Below are 15,309 nucleotides of genomic sequence, written 5' to 3'. Positions count from 1 at the left end.
GATTTTACCCTGAAAACCTAACAGTTAGCAGGCTCCAGCCAGCTGGTCAGACTGAAGATCAGCAGATGGGGAAGCACAAGAGAAGGGAGTGTGTGAGAAGCGTTAACAGCTGCTTCTTCACCGCTCTGCAGCTGAGCTTTCGGGAAGGATGTGCTGCAGGTCACAGCAAGCGCATCCTCCCAAGTGCTTCACTGAAGCCCTGACTTTCTCCTCCCTGTGCCATCTGGCCGGTGCACAAGAGCAAAATGTTTGGTTTTTCTTTCCCTGCAGCCCATGAAATATTTGAACACGTGAGCTCACCTCTATGGGCAAAGGGAGAGCTGCCTGCATGCTCATGAGCAAGTGCTCAGCCAAGTGGCAAAGGGGATTGGGGAGAGCAGCAAGGTGCTTCCCACTCCACCCAGCTGGGGGACAGCATATCCCCCTGAATAAAGTGCATTTTAAAATCACTGTTCTAGAAACACAGATGGACCCTGATGCGTTATTTCTTTCTGTCTGAGAACACCTATCTGTGGGGTTGATTTAAAAAGGCAAACAGAAACAATAATGGTGCCTAATGAACAAGCACCTTTTCTGACAGTGATCTTTTGGCAAGCTTGGATGGGAAAAATCTGTGTTGAAGAACCAGGCTGTTCACAGGAAAATGAGATTTAAAGGAAAAAAAGCATGCATTATATTAGGCCAGGGAAGGCTTTCACCATTAGCTGCCACAGCTCCTGAGGTACCCTCTGATAATCCTCCCCTCTCTGACTACAGAAAGGGATAAACAGTGGTTTAACCAAACAAATCACTGTGCCACCTCCTTGGTGGGATGGGAGAGGGGCACAAGAGGCTGGAGCAGACCCCAGCCACAGGCAGTCCTGCCCGCAGCCCCACAGTGTTGTAGAAGTCTTAAAGCAACAGCTCCTGCCAGAAACAACCCCCCAGGCAGAGGTTTGCCCTGCTGCCCTCCGGCACATACCGATGTGCTGGGCGCAGGTGTCGCAGTACTCGGCATAGAGGGACTCGAAGCAGCTGCAGCAGTAGGGCCTGCCATCCTTCATGATGTACCGCTGCCCCCCCAGCACCGTCTCACACTCAAAGCAGCAGAAGTGCTTCATGTGCCAGTGCCGCCCTTCAGCTTCTGTGCACTCGTCGGCAAAAATGATCTGGGGGGAAAACACAAACGTGGAGCAGAGTTGGTCAGAAAGGGGTCCTGGGATGCAGACACCAACCTTTGTGCCTCCGGCCCGTGCGTGGCAGCTGTTCCCGTTTGTTCATACAACCTCCAAGTTTTACAGCTAGCCACCCCAGTCCAGCGTGAGAAATTCCCATGGTTTGGCTTGTGGCAGGGGCATCCATCCTTTCATAGGAAAATCCATTAAAGTGCAAATACCTCAGGAGCGAGTTATTGCCCGGACTGCAAAGCGTTAAGGCAGCGCTGCAGTAACGTGCTCGAAGCTCATCCATCAGCTGACGGGGTCGATCAGGGTAATAAACACACTTATACACAACCTATCGATCTGGTGGACTTCTGAAGAACAGAGCAGCCACTTACTGGAACACATTTACCCGTCTCTGAAACAGGGACCTGAGCACAAAGGATGAGCAGTGGCAGCTCTATGGGAGAGAGAGAAGACAGAGCTACCTGGCTCCTCACAGTCACCAGTACCCTACCCTGTGTGCTTATCAAGGTGATTGCAGTCATTATACTAGTGGGGAAACTGAGGCACGGAGCACTGTTAAGGGTGAGCTGGTGAAGCAGCCATTTAAAATATTTTCAGCAGATGCTTTCTTGCTGTCTCTGTTTCGCATCCCCATTCCATCTCAACCCCCAAGCCAAGTCAAGGGACCAAGAAGCCCTGGCTCTGTTCCCTGGTTCTGTGCCCTGTCACAAGGCACACTAAAAGCTTTTCACCTGCAGATCCTCTTAGCATTGGATGTTTCAGGAGAAGAAAAGCGTGTTAAAGGAGTTGAATGAAAGACTTAAACAAGAATTTGCAGGGATAAAAAGTATGTGAAAAAAAATTATCCAGCCTAAGCCACAAAGAAATAGGGCCAATTGAATGGTTAGAGGTTGTTTTTCACTGGTAATGCTACAAATTTAATTGGATACATACGTCAATGCTCTTCAGATATGAAGTGCATATAGCCTTGGATATTTACTATTACACGCTTGCAAAGATAGGACGTGGTATTTTATAGTACAGATGGTTTTCTGCACTATGGTTTTTGTAACTTTAAAAACCAGAACAATTTCCTTCACCAGCCTTTTAAACAGAGATTGACACTTGAGAAATGCTCAGAGACGACTCTGTATGGTTTTCTATATCAGTTTTGTATTCCATTTGTTCAGCTTCCTATAGCCTGTTAATCGCCTCTCTTAAAGCCTATTTCAGCTTAGTGTGTATACTCAGACACGACTGACTGTAGGAAACACAGCACTCATCCCACCAGCGGCTTCTTCTGGGAAAACAGAGGAGAAAGGAGGACTATCACACCCACCTGGGCTAAAATCACAGCATGGGGGCTGTGCTCCTACTGGAAACAGAGAACCCCCCCCAGCTCCCTACGTGTAGACAAGGACCTATCTCTGAACAGTCCTAGGCAAAATGCAACAAAGAATACCTGAAACCTCAGGAAAAGCTTGGCTGAACCTTTGGCAAAGCCAAGCCTTCATATTTTGTGTGCATGCCTCCATGCAGAGGTCAGGATGGATGGAGGGGAAAATGCCACCCAGTGAGCCACCCTCTTGTGCCACCCCCACAGGCAGCAGCATCAGCGGTAGATGTTGGGGTGAGCTGGCTCTTACCTCATCACACGCGGCACAGCGGGGCTTGAGGCACTCGGCGTGGTGCCTGCCACAGTAGATCTTCCCATCTTGGTAGAAGTAGATCAGGTCAACCAGCAGCTCATTGCAGACGCTGCAGATGAAGCAGGGAGGGTGCCAGCAAACGCCGTGTCCCGCTCGCGAGGCGAAGACGGCCATGTCCCCTCCGTTGATCTGGCCGCCGCACTGTCGGAAAAGCCGGTGACTAACGGGGGGTGTGGGTGAACCCACTGCCAACCATCACCAACCAGTTGCTCTCACAACCACCCCCCGCAGAGTGCCAGGAGCTGAAGTGACTACTCCACATCAAATATTGTAGGGTGCTCTTGAAACATGTCCTGACAGACCCCAGTGCTCGTACCTGGTGGGGTCACGGGCGGGCGCTTCTCTCGCGAGCTTCATAAAATCATAGAATGGTTTGGGCTGGAAGGGATCTTAAAGATCACCTAGTTCCAACCTCTCCTGCCATGGGCAAGGACACCTTCCACTAGACCAGGACCAAGCCCTGTCCAATCTGGCCTTGAATACTTCCAGGGACAGGGCAGCCACAGCTTCTCTGGGTAACCTGTGCCAGGACCTCACGACCTTCACAGTAAAGAATTTCTTTCTAATATTTAATCTAAACCTACCCTCTGTTAGTTTAAAGCCATTCTCCCTGTGATACAGCAAGTCTCTCTCTAGCTCTCTTGTAGTCCCTTTAGGTACTGGAAAGGGCTCTAAGGTCTCCCTGGAGCCTTTCTTCTCCAGACTGACAAGCCCAAGTCTCTCAGCCTGTCTTCATAGGAGAGGTGCTTCACTGATTCAAGTGCCAGTTCATCAGCTGCTACCCACCTGCTCACAGATGGCTCCTGTCATAGTTACAGGGAACGGCCGAACATTGCCTCTCCCTAAATTTTCCCTCTTCCTTTGGTTGCTGAAGAGTTTGAGCTCCCTCTTTTCCTCCTCATCCAATGAATTGCAATAGCGGACCTAAAAAACACAAGTGATGCTCAGTGTTAGGAGTGTTCCTGGCTCCCTAGACAGAGAGCTGCAGTCCCATAGGTCCTGCAAACCTCTGCATGGGGGCTATGCAAACTCTGCCCTTGGCTCAGGGGACACTGGAGAAATGCAGGTGTCTGGGCTTCGGTCATCTGGGGTTTGGTCAGAATTTCAAGAGACTGAGATGAGAAGAAAGGGCAAGAGAAAGGTTGCTCTTCGGTTGCTCAGTTTGCAGAAATGTCTTAAAAGTTAGATTCGCAGAGTCCTACCCAGACCAGCAATTGGATTGATGGTTTTCCTGCTTTCTCCACCAGACTCCTATAGCAGAGGTCTTCAAAACATTTCACTGGCATTTCCAGAGCACAGCCCCTTTTCCCTGTGCAAATGACGGAGTTTCAGTGATTTGTGAACTATTCTTCCAGCACAGGGTCAAGTCTGTACATTTCCAAAACCTTTGCATTGGAAGGTAATAGGGAATAAGTAAAATAAACTGATACAATGAATGATGCCATCTCCCCAAAGCTTATAAAACTCTGAATTTTTCCGGGCTATTTTCATCCTGCAGGCTTAGCTCTTGGCTGGTTGCACCTCAATGGAGAGTACGAGTGGAGAGTCAAGGCAGCCACGTGTAGTACCAATGCCCAATCCAGCCTCCAGTAAGCAGGAGAGCAGATTCAGGGAGTCAAGCAGGGTTATTCATGTGAGCAACCAACACACCTTGAGTGTTCAAAGGAGCAAAACTGAGTATGAGGGGAACTTGGATGCAAAATCTGCCAATTTACAGAAAATACACGCAGACTTGTGTGTCTAACTTGCAGCAACATGGGCTGCAGTAGCATCATTTGTGCATATTTATTCTCATATTTTTGGCTGTCAGAGGCTGTGGGTTTCAAGCAGATGCCAGGAAAGCAAGCAGGCAGGCAGGTTGGGGCCTGAGGGCGTATAGGAAGAAGCCCCTTCCTGGTGCCTGGAGCTCCCCCTGCGCTGGCAGTGCTGTGCTGTGCCCATGGCACCCAGCCACGCGCAGGCAAACCTGTTAAAATCTGACCTAGACCAAACAAGTTACCTGCATGTATTTTCCAGAGCGGTTTCTTCAGAAAGCAGCATGAAAATGATTCTTTTTGTTTACACAGGGAAATTTTGCAGGTTACCAGAACCCAGTGTTCTCACTGGTGAGATCAGGATGTCAAAAGACCAGACCCTTTTTGTTGCCTCACATCGTTCTTGTAAGACGTAAGAATGTTTATTTGCTCTGACTGGTCTTGACTCAACCTCTGGCTTGCCAGGCTCTCCCAGCTCATGAGGTTCAGCCCAAGTGAAGCCCCTCCTTGGCACACTCACTCCCACTCCCAAGGTGAGTTGGAAGCAGCACCTGGGAAAAGGCTTTTGCAACTTTGTATCTGTCTCTAGATGATCTCAACAGCATTACAAGCCACTTTTAATGGGGCTTTGGCCTCCAAGGGCTGATAAAATGCTTTTATTTCAGAGAACTGCAGAACTAATGAAAAATTTTTAACTTCAGAAACAAACAACTCCCCACCTCCAACACAACCAAAGCAGGAAGCAAACACAGCCACTTAAATAGCAACATGATCAAACTTCAAGTAAATCCCCCCAAGAAGCAAAAGGAGAGAGAAAGGATGAGCCATGCTTCCCCACAAACAACCCCAGGAGGTGCATCCCCTCTCTGCCCGCAGCCCTGCTGATGTCCGAGGACACGTTTTGGACACTGACCTCATTGTCGTGCGGCGGCAGCTGATGCAGAAGTTGCTTTATGCGAGACTTTTCTCCCGGGCTGTTGACGTAGGGGACCTTGTCCTCGGGCAGGCAGCTGTAGTACTGGTGCACCTACGGAGCAAGAGATGGGACTGCAGAGGGGTTCCCCGGCCGAGCCCATGCCCCCATGCCCAGCCAGCAGCCAACGCCCTGAGCCAGTGGGCGCTGGGTCTTCCCAAAGATTTTGAGCATAGAAAGGCAGTCAGGAGCTGCTCTGGGTTTACTGCCTTTTTCTCCTCCAAGGAAGAGGGGTGGCAGCCCCGGCGAGGCGGCGGGCGCGTTACCGTTTGCTCGGTCAGCCTCCATAGCGTGAGCATGTTGCGCCGGCTGCGGGGATGTGTCGGCACCTGCCTCGGCTGGGGAGGTTAAAAAGGCTGCGCCCCGGCAGCCTCCGAGTTGCCGGCTATCTCAGCCTCCACCTCCATCAAAACCCTCCGGGCTTTTTTCTGCAGCAATTTGTGGAAGTAAACAGCAGATAAAAATCTGTTGGAAGGCTTAGTTTTTCTCTTTTGTCTCAGAGCGTATAATTAAAATCAGCTATTAAAAAGGCTGGAGGACGGCGTGCCCGGCGCTGGGAGCGCAGTGCAGCCCGGAGAGGAAGCACACCCTGAACCCCAGCGTCTCTCCTCCGACTGCCACACCTGGGACGTGCACTCAAGGGCCGGGCCAGCACCGGGAGGGGACTCACTGGCTGATCTGCGCTGAAATGGCCACAGCGAAGCTGAACGGCTTGGGAAGAACCAGGAGAAGGAAGAGGTAAGGGAGAGCTCGGCTGGGATTGGGATTCTCTGCAGACCCAGATGCCTCTGGATGCTTGGGCAGGAGGAGAAGTCTGGCTGGCTTCCTTAAATCTGCTCTTGGCTACAGAGATGCAGGCCGTTTTGCCAGCACACACAGCTTTCTGCCTTTGCCGCGGTGGGATTAGACCCGAGATGCTCCCTCAGCTCTCAGCAATTCATTTTGGAGTGGCTGCACCGCCTGCAGCTTTCACAGGGCTTTTCCCAAATGACACTTCCTTCGCAGCAGCTTCTGATCAGCTTTTTCCCTCGCTGTATGTTTTGGACTTTGGCCTAGAAAGCACCACCTGGGCTGGCTCTCCCCAGAGAAGCCCTCTCTGCCCACACAACCCCACAGCATCTGTGGATGACAAGCTGCCGTGGGTCACTGGGAGGGGTGGGGACACAGGGTCAGGTCACACAGGGCTGGCTGGCAAGAGAGCTCGCCTGTAGGCTCATAAGCTGACAGAGGTGGCTCATAAACATACTTACTTTCCACAGGAAGAAATACCCTTTTATTCCAGAATAAATATCCAAACCTGTTTTATTCAGGAATAATTGCTTTGCATTCACCTCACTCCCTGCTCTCATTTAGAGCTACCTGCAAGCAGAGCTGCTCCAGTGCTTTTCTCAATTTATGTTCCTCCCCAAACCGATGTCACCATCCACCTTTCCCCATCATCATGTTTTCCAGAAAGGGAGATTTTTAGCAGATTTCCACCCGTAACTCTGCAGTGCTGATGACAAGGGAACTGCTTGTGTCATGAAGCTGAAGAACATGCTGAGCATATGCCACTGCAAAACCCTAAATTTGTTTTGCTAAGGCACAGCAGAAACAGACCCACCAGCTATGGAAACTGTCAAAGAAAGAATGGCTGCAAAGTATTTTGTTATGTTAAAAAGAAAACAAACTATGTACATTGGAATACTTACTTTGCATTTATACAGCATCCTTCATCCAGGGACATCAAAGCACATTGAAAACGCTTAAATTCTTATGATGTGCTACACAAGGTGGCAAATATACACACTGCAAAGGACTAATTGCAGCATCACAATGTTAAATGAGCGCCGTGAGCTTATGCAGCAAGTCTGTAGCAGAGTTTGCAGTTGAAAATCTCCAGTGATGCCCCAGATGCCATTATCCTTTACTGGGCTGCCAGGTTTCCGTGCTGCCTGCCCGGCCGGCACACACTCCTGCTGGCTTCTCCTGCCAAATTCCCCACGTGCAAACAGGCTGCTCGCTGTGCACTGTGCTCACATTGGTTAGTCTGTGTTTTTATTTCTTGCAATGAAATTTTTTTGCCCACTGAGTCCTTGAAGTTGAAGGAGACCATAAATTATTTTTTTTTTGAAGAGCCGCCAAATTCCTAAAGCAACGAGCCCTAAGACGCTCACCCTGGGCAAAAAGCAAGGATTGGGGGTTCTTTCTTCTTCCTTCAGCAGCCTGGGTGCTGCCTTCCTGGAGCCCAGTAGAGCAGGATATACGTGCCCAGCTCCGCTCCTGCTTCCGGTGGGAAGTTTTCCATTTAGTCTCAGCAGGTCCGCGGGAACTGGTTCCCATCAGACCAGCAACATAGCTCATCAGGGATGGGCAATTTGGTTTGAGAAGCAAAACAAAATAAATATAACAGGCTCCAACCTGTGTTCTGTTGCCTGAAATAACCTGAAAGGGTTTGCTTTGGATCCGCGTCAGCCAGGGGGACCTTCCGCAGGGGTGCCCATGGACAGGATGGAATGGAGACAGTTGCCAGTCTTTGCCCAGTGCCTGCGGGACACCTCATGAGGAGGAAACCCTTACGCCTGCCAATGGCTTCCTCCAGCCACCATCCTTCCTGGGGACAAACTTGAACCAGAGGGCTGCACAGATCCTTTCACCTGGGCATTGCTCCTATCCCAAGAGATCCATCCAGATCTGCAGATGAAGAGCAAAAGGACACCCCTTGCCCAGGCTGACGTTAAGCCATGCTTGTGCAAATAACAGTCTCCCATCCATCACCCGTTCCCACGGCATGCACCCAGCTCCCTGGATGGGAGAGGCAAGGCTGGGAGGGACAGTGCCACAGGCTGCCAGCACCCCTGTGCTCAGCCGGCTGCATTTCCGACCCGCCAAGTGAGCGTCTGGCTCAAGAATAAGGAAAATAAAAGAAGGAAAAGGGGATTCTCAGATCAGTCTGGCTTTTCAGGGAAAAGGCATGCAGAAAATGTTAACTTGCTGGAAAACGAAAACTGCTCAGCCTGCACTTTGCTTTTGTACAAAAGGTCACTGTTTTACATTACAGTAACTCCTCCTCCGTCCGGCTCTGGTTCGGAGCACGCACAAGCCTTGTGGCTGGAGAGCCCTGCAGGGCCAGGGCCAGACCCCCCATGCACCAGCAGACAGCTCCTCACTGCCCTTACACGCTCTGCAACGTGAGCTGCACCCAGACAAGGACAACAGCAAGGGGCAATGACCCTGGATGGATAACATTTCCTTTTTAAATCGTGCAGTATCTGTAACTGTTTTATTATTAAATACTTCTGCCATACAACACCACAGCTCTACACACTCCTACTGCCCCTTGCAACAGATCTGCTCTGCCCAGGATTATCCAAACAAGCATCGTTAACACACAGGAGCCACTCATGGTGCCAGACTAGGTTCATCCTCAGTTTCTCCACTTGCCTGACTTCGCTCTGACCTCCACTCACATCTGTATGAGAGAAACTGCAGAGGAATACAAGCCTGACAGAGTTCAAGAAGCATTTGGACAATACTCTCAGGAACATTGTGTGACTCTTGGGGACAGTCCTGTGCAGGGCTGAGAGTTGGACTCGATGATCCTTGTGGGTCCCTTCCAACTCAGCATATTCTGTGATTCTGTGAGTTAAAATAAGGCCTCAGACAACATCACGAGGCCGCAGATGCCAGGGGGATGGGCTGGACAGTGTGCTGGACACCAGGCCAGCTGCGGGTGCTGGGTGCCATGGCACACTGGCCAGCTGGGCAAGCCCCTTCCTGCCCCAGGGAGATCTCCCAGGCACTCGGACAGGCTCTGCGCCGCCAGAACTCAGCACAGCAGATATCCATCTTCCCAGGGTGTTATTATCACCTTCAAAAGGGAAACGTCCAAACACCAAGCTTTGTTAACAAAAACTGATACGCACTTCGGAAATTAACAGCTGCTTGAAGCAAAAAGGGGAAGGGGGCATGGGACAGGAGAGGGAGATAGAAATTAAAAAAGAAAGAAACCAGGAGAAAGGAAAGAACATAATGTAAAATGAGGGTTAGAAAAAGCCTTTTAAGTGGAGCCAACTTTATTCAAAGGCACTGAGGAAAGTAATTACGTTAGTTTACAAATGCCTTTGTGTTCTGCAGTCTTCCTAGGTTTGGAGTGTGTTTCCAGTTTAACTCTGACTGTTTACAAACCTACCCCGACTCTGCTAAATAAAGGCAGGACTCCAGCTTGTCCTGACAGTCCCAGAGTGACCAAAGACAAAACCCACATGAGCATGTCTGTGAGCAACATCTTACACCTCCTAGAAGAAAAAGTTTGAAAACATCCTGTAAATTTAAGCCATTGATGAAGGATCTCTTTGATCAATGAATTAAAGGAGGTGGAAGGGGAATATCATTTTTCTTATGCCACAAATTGCTGTTGGGAAGCAGTGTTTGGTTGTACTCGCCCTGAGTACAACACATCTTCCTAAAGCACCCACCAAACTGGGCTGTTTGGAATGACTGTGCTGCTGGGATGGACTACAAAGGAGCACGAGGTGTCCTGGCACGGGTGCTGACTTGCTCAGCCCTCACAGCTCTGGCACATCCAGCTGGGCAATCCCACCTGGCTTTCATGGAACCAAACAAACTGCAAAACCATCTGCAAGGTTTTTGCAAAGAGCCCTGTGAGGGCAGGACGTGCTGGCCTGTGTGCAGCACAGTGTCTGCACACAGATGTCCCCAAAAAGGGGACCTTGGTGCGTCAGCCACTGCTCAGGCACAGCGCAGTAAATCATCACACACAGTGGAGCCTGTTCAAAATACAGGCACACAGCATTGTCCAACATCTACCCATGCCCAGGACAGTATCATTTCCCTTGGGACCATGCTGGGGTACCACAGCCCTGGCAATCCATCCCACACCACCCGGGGATGTAGCACAGCAGTACGGGGAGCTGTCGGCACACTGATGTGCGTGCACTCAGTCGTGCTCCTGTCCCTGGCTCGCTGCATGTGAGCTCCCACAGGATTTGGCTGCAGAGGGGGGAAGGCAGCCAGTGGCTCTGACAAGCCTGTGCTGGCCCGGGCAAGCAGGGCTGCTCCTGTGGCTTGCCTGCTCCTCCCCAGTGTGGGTTTCAGAACAACACATATCAGGCATTAATGATCTTTTACACTGAGCACTTAAAATCTACAGAGAAGCAAATCTGACGCTTTAGTACTTCTCTCATTCCTGCTGGCCTCCCTTGGAAAAGCAAGGGGGAAAAATCCCAAACAAGCCACATGCAAATAACCTTCCCAATGTGTCTGCAAAACGCTGCAAGCGCTCGTACACGTCAGCTCACACATGAGTTCCACAGATGACAGCATGTGTGAGCCTGGAAAACGGGTTCAGTGTGCTTTGGCCTGAATCTGGTACGTCCTCATTTTCAAGGCCATTAGGATACAAAGCACTTATTTATTTCTTGAAGCAAAACAATCCTTACAGCAAGGCCAGATGCTCTGAAACAGAGAGGAGAGTGGGAACTGCTGGCTAGGTCTGCCAAGAGCGGGGATACAGCCAGGCACGCACCCCAGAGGGATCCGGAGTGCCCCCCGAGACCCTGAAACCCCAGCTGGGAGAAGACCTGTATCACCCCCAGATCCATGAGCATGCCCATGTGTTGGCACACGGCGGTGGGAGGCAGATGCAATCCCTGGCGCCGGGCAGTCCGGCATCCCGCAATGTTGGGTTCGCTCTTGGAAACCCGTTCCTAAGGCAGAGGGACAAAGGCAGGGAACAAAGGAAAAATAATTTTTCTAAGTGCTATTTTTTCTGGCACGCTCCGCAGCTCTCTGCACGCTCCTCTCCCAGGGCTAACGGCAGCCGAGGCGTCTGAGTGTTGCTGCTCCCCAGTTGAGAATGACATCCATTCCTGCCAAGCCTTTGGAGCAGCTTTTGGTCTGTAAGAGATCCCGCGGAAACATTGCTTCCTGCTGGCATCAAAGAGGAACATTTGAATGAAGGCCGTACATCCACACGTTTTAGACTTGTGAAAGTGTATGACATGATTTTTCTTTTTTAAGCAGAAATCGAATTTGGATTAAAAGGAGCCAGATCAGTCCTTTCAATAGCATCCAAGAGCGGTCTGTGCTGCGAGGTCCTGACCAGTAGAGCCGTTCTTCCAGGGCTCAGGGTCCCCTGGAGCATCAGGAGTGATAATGATCATCTGCTGCATTGATCATTGTTGATCATTCCCCTGTGTATCACACTTAAAATGCTCTTGGATTTCTAAGGCACAGGTTAGCTCTCTAGCATAATGCTGCAACACGGAAAAGCTGTAATTGCACGCTGGAATAAAGCTCCAGGACAAGTTTATATCGTGCAGTTCAGGGCTTTTCAGTTTCCTTTTTCCACTCCCTTCTCCTCCCCTGCCTCTCACCTCTGCTGACCACCACACAGCTGCTTCAAATTTCAGAACTGAGCAAACCATGTCAGGTAAGTGGTTTGACTTCTGTGGCCCACCAAAAGCAGTTGACTCCCTCCCTCATAATAAGATTATTCAAGGATTAAGTAATTTTAACAGCTTCCATGGGTTCACCATGATCAGGCCAACACCCCAGGATACAGAAATGGAGCAAAAGCCCAGACACATGGTTTTGTCATGTTTTCTTTTGCAGCACGGATGTACTCACACTCCTCCATTCACTCTGCTCCAGGGCAGAAGGAATAGCTCCAGGATCTCCTAACCCGCCGCAGCCGCCCCCAAGTCACGCAGCAATGGCATCACACATGGAAAAAGCATTCCATGTGCGGGACTGCTGCTCCATCCAGCAGCTGGGAAGCATTCGGTACAGTCTGATGCCTGGAGGCTGGATTTAGACAGCTCCAGCCTTGAAATAAGAGCCGCTAACTGCCAGGCTATTTAGATACCGAGAGAGTTCACTGAGAAGGTGATGGACTTACCGCTACCTCAAAGTGAAACTGGAGAGCTTTTAAAATTGTGCTGAAATGCGGCTTTTGGCTTAAAATACTCCAGTGTGCACGTGTGTTAGGGGGCAAAATGAGAGGCAGCTGCAGCTCCTGGGATTGGGGTTCATGAGTTACAGCTTCTCCTCAGCACACTCGGCTTCCCATCCACTCTGCCCTGCCAGGAAGGGAGAGCTCTTCATGGGGCTTTTGTCCTTCCTCTACCAGATCATAAATTAGCTTCTCTGCTCCCACTACTATACATGTTTGGGGCACAGCACAGGATTGCTTTGGTCTGTCTTACTCCTTCCTTGTTGCATGCAAGACTTTAGTCTCTTGAGGAGTGAAACAGTTTGCTGAACTGAGAAGTCTCAAGAAAGGACGAGAAGGTACAATGCACTTGACCATGACCCACAGGCACAAATGAGACACATGTCCCCCTAGAGATGCCTGGCCCAGATAATGTACTTTCTACCACACCAGGGTGGTGAAAATGGGTATCTTTAGGTAAGGTGTAAATGCACGTTCAGTGTAGGTTCACCTCCACTCTCCTTTCCTCACTGTGTGACCTGAACAGCAACCGACGAAACTTGGAGGTTTTATAACTCAAGCTCTTGCTGCAGGTCTTGCAAAAGACCTAGAAGAGGAATTAACATGTATGTCAGCCCCTGAATAAACTCCCTGTGACAGCTATGAGTTTCACACCACTGCAAAGCTCTTGAGGTCCAAGCTCTAACAGCTGCCTTAGAGGAAAATCGTCCCCTGAACCTTCATGCTGCTGATTTTAGTTCAGATGAGATTTTCATAACTTTTTAAGGGCCTCAACCAGAGCAACTGTACTGACAACAAGAGGGATGTAAGTTCTTATGGCACATGCAAGGGTCTCAAATGTTGGCATGCTGGAGCTATACAGAAAGCTGCACTGCAGCTGAAGTAGAGTTCCATCTTTTGTTTAATTGGAAATCTCTGCCCATAACCAGCTGCTCCTATTACTGAGACACAATAAAGATAAAAATCCTCAAAAATCCCTTGTATTCAGAAATTCAAGCTGGCATGAAACCCCTTTGGATTTCTCCAAACCACAGGTCCAAGGAATTCAAGGCTACACATTCACATGTATTTACACATGCCTAAAAATGCAAAAAACACATCACAAAAGGACTTATTTTTAAGCATCTGCCCTCAAAACTTATGTCAGTCCAGGGAGAATCAGCTGTCAGACTGCCAGCCCCAGCAGACAAACTGGCTCCTGAAGTTGCCTCCCCTGACTTTGCAGCCAGGCTCAGTCTGGGATCTTGCTTTGCTGAGGACACATTTCTATCAGGGTCTGCCCATTTCAAGACTCTCACAGTTATTTCTTTATCCAACCATTGAACTGCAGGCAGAGAGAAAGAGTATTTCTCAAAGCCTGTGTCCAGAGCTTCTGTACAGCCACCTCTGCCATTCCTTATCTTCCACAAGCGAAGTCCCTCTTCTGCCATAAGACAACTTCTCATTGAGGTCCAATCCAAGAGGGATTAGACCCCACAGGAGCCTCCTGACCATCCTGTGTAGCTGATTGCTACTACAAGAAACCACATTTTCTAATCACTTTGTAATTTATGGAGCTCAGTCTCGGGTTTTTACCCATCGCTCTCCCTGCTGGCAGGTTGCCGCTGAGCCTTACACCTCTGATGGTTTGAAATCTCTTCCAATTTCCTGCCTGAATGCATTTGGAGCCCATTTATATCTATTTTCTTGTGCCAAAGTTGGAGCTTGAGTAACTGCTCTTCCTCTTTTAATGCGCAGGGAGTGATCATAATCCTTCAATTTGTTAGGCTGGACAAAACAAGCTCTTCTAGTCTCCTCAATGAAATAGTACTTCCAGTGTCCTTCCAGTTCATACCCCTCTTCTTGAGCAGCAATGGCATATGTTTTAGCTGCTTTTCCGGATGAATTTTTATCCTACCTTAATGCAGTGGTATTATAATTTTTTTATATTGCTATCTTAATCCCTGTGTTATGAACATATTTAGAAATATATAATATTTATGGTTTTTGAGTAAAGGATTTTGTAATCTTACACATTGATGAGTCATAATATAAGGGACAACTTCCAGCTCCACTCCTTATTGCAAAGTCTGGATCAATATCTGTGAACATTGGACCACTGCTTTTTTTTCTCTTCAGTAGTGGGCACTGAGTAAGCAACAAAATTTTGACTAGTTGGCAGGTACCACAGACCAGCTGATGCCTGAATTAGTATCCAGGAATTCAGTGAAACCTTATAGATTTGAGTCAATTTCCCTCTAGATGACACTTAATAATTTAAGCTTTGGATTGAAGGGACTCTCCAAATTCTGAAATGACCTGTGGATACTGCCAAAAACCGATGTCATGTTTGCAGGCCAACTCCTTCCTGCTGAAATCCTGTAAATTGCTGCGTTGAGTGAGATGTGAACACTGTCTCCCAAGAATAGTGAGGTAGGAAGGCTGTCGTCCAAGTATAATAAGAAAACTGCATTAGTCTTTCAGGGGAACACTTACCTCCCCAGTTCATATGCTGTGTAGAGGTTTTAATAAAGTAGAATATTGCAGAAAAAGTTGTTTCATTTCATCTGTTTCACGTCAAAAAAATACGACAGCGAAACAGCAGAAGGCAGAATTCTCTGCCTGTAAATCTGTATTTTCAGCCCAGACTGACATCAGCGTCCTCAGCTAGAGTAGAGCCCACCAGCTGCTCTATGGCAGACACAGCCTTGCAGGGGCTCCACATCACATGCACACACCTGACTCACTGACCAAAAAGCCACAGGTCTGTCTGCAGCCTTGCACAGCTCCAGAG

At 49.2% G+C, this 15,309-nt stretch overlaps 1 protein-coding gene across 6 annotated transcripts in view; it reads right to left on the bottom strand.

Moving 5' to 3' along the window:
* PRICKLE2 (prickle planar cell polarity protein 2) overlaps nucleotides 1-15,309 on the bottom strand; it is a 104,849-nt gene that overhangs the window by 14,492 nt on the left and 75,048 nt on the right. For all 6 annotated transcript variants that reach the window (XM_032699124.1, XM_032699129.1, XM_032699127.1 and 3 more), the window contains 4 exons: nucleotides 5,522-5,635; nucleotides 3,641-3,778; nucleotides 2,792-2,995; nucleotides 962-1,148 (listed from right to left, as the gene is read on the bottom strand). In XM_032699124.1, the coding sequence (XP_032555015.1) occupies nucleotides 962-1,148; nucleotides 2,792-2,995; nucleotides 3,641-3,778; nucleotides 5,522-5,635 (643 nt within the window). The remainder of the gene's footprint in view (nucleotides 1-961; nucleotides 1,149-2,791; nucleotides 2,996-3,640; nucleotides 3,779-5,521; nucleotides 5,636-15,309) is intronic.

This window comes from Chiroxiphia lanceolata, chromosome 11 (assembly GCF_009829145.1).
Source record: "Chiroxiphia lanceolata isolate bChiLan1 chromosome 11, bChiLan1.pri, whole genome shotgun sequence".
NCBI lineage: Eukaryota > Metazoa > Chordata > Aves > Passeriformes > Pipridae > Chiroxiphia > Chiroxiphia lanceolata.
The sequence above is the reverse complement of the archived record's forward strand: the minus strand, read 5'-3'. Positions and strand labels throughout refer to the sequence as shown.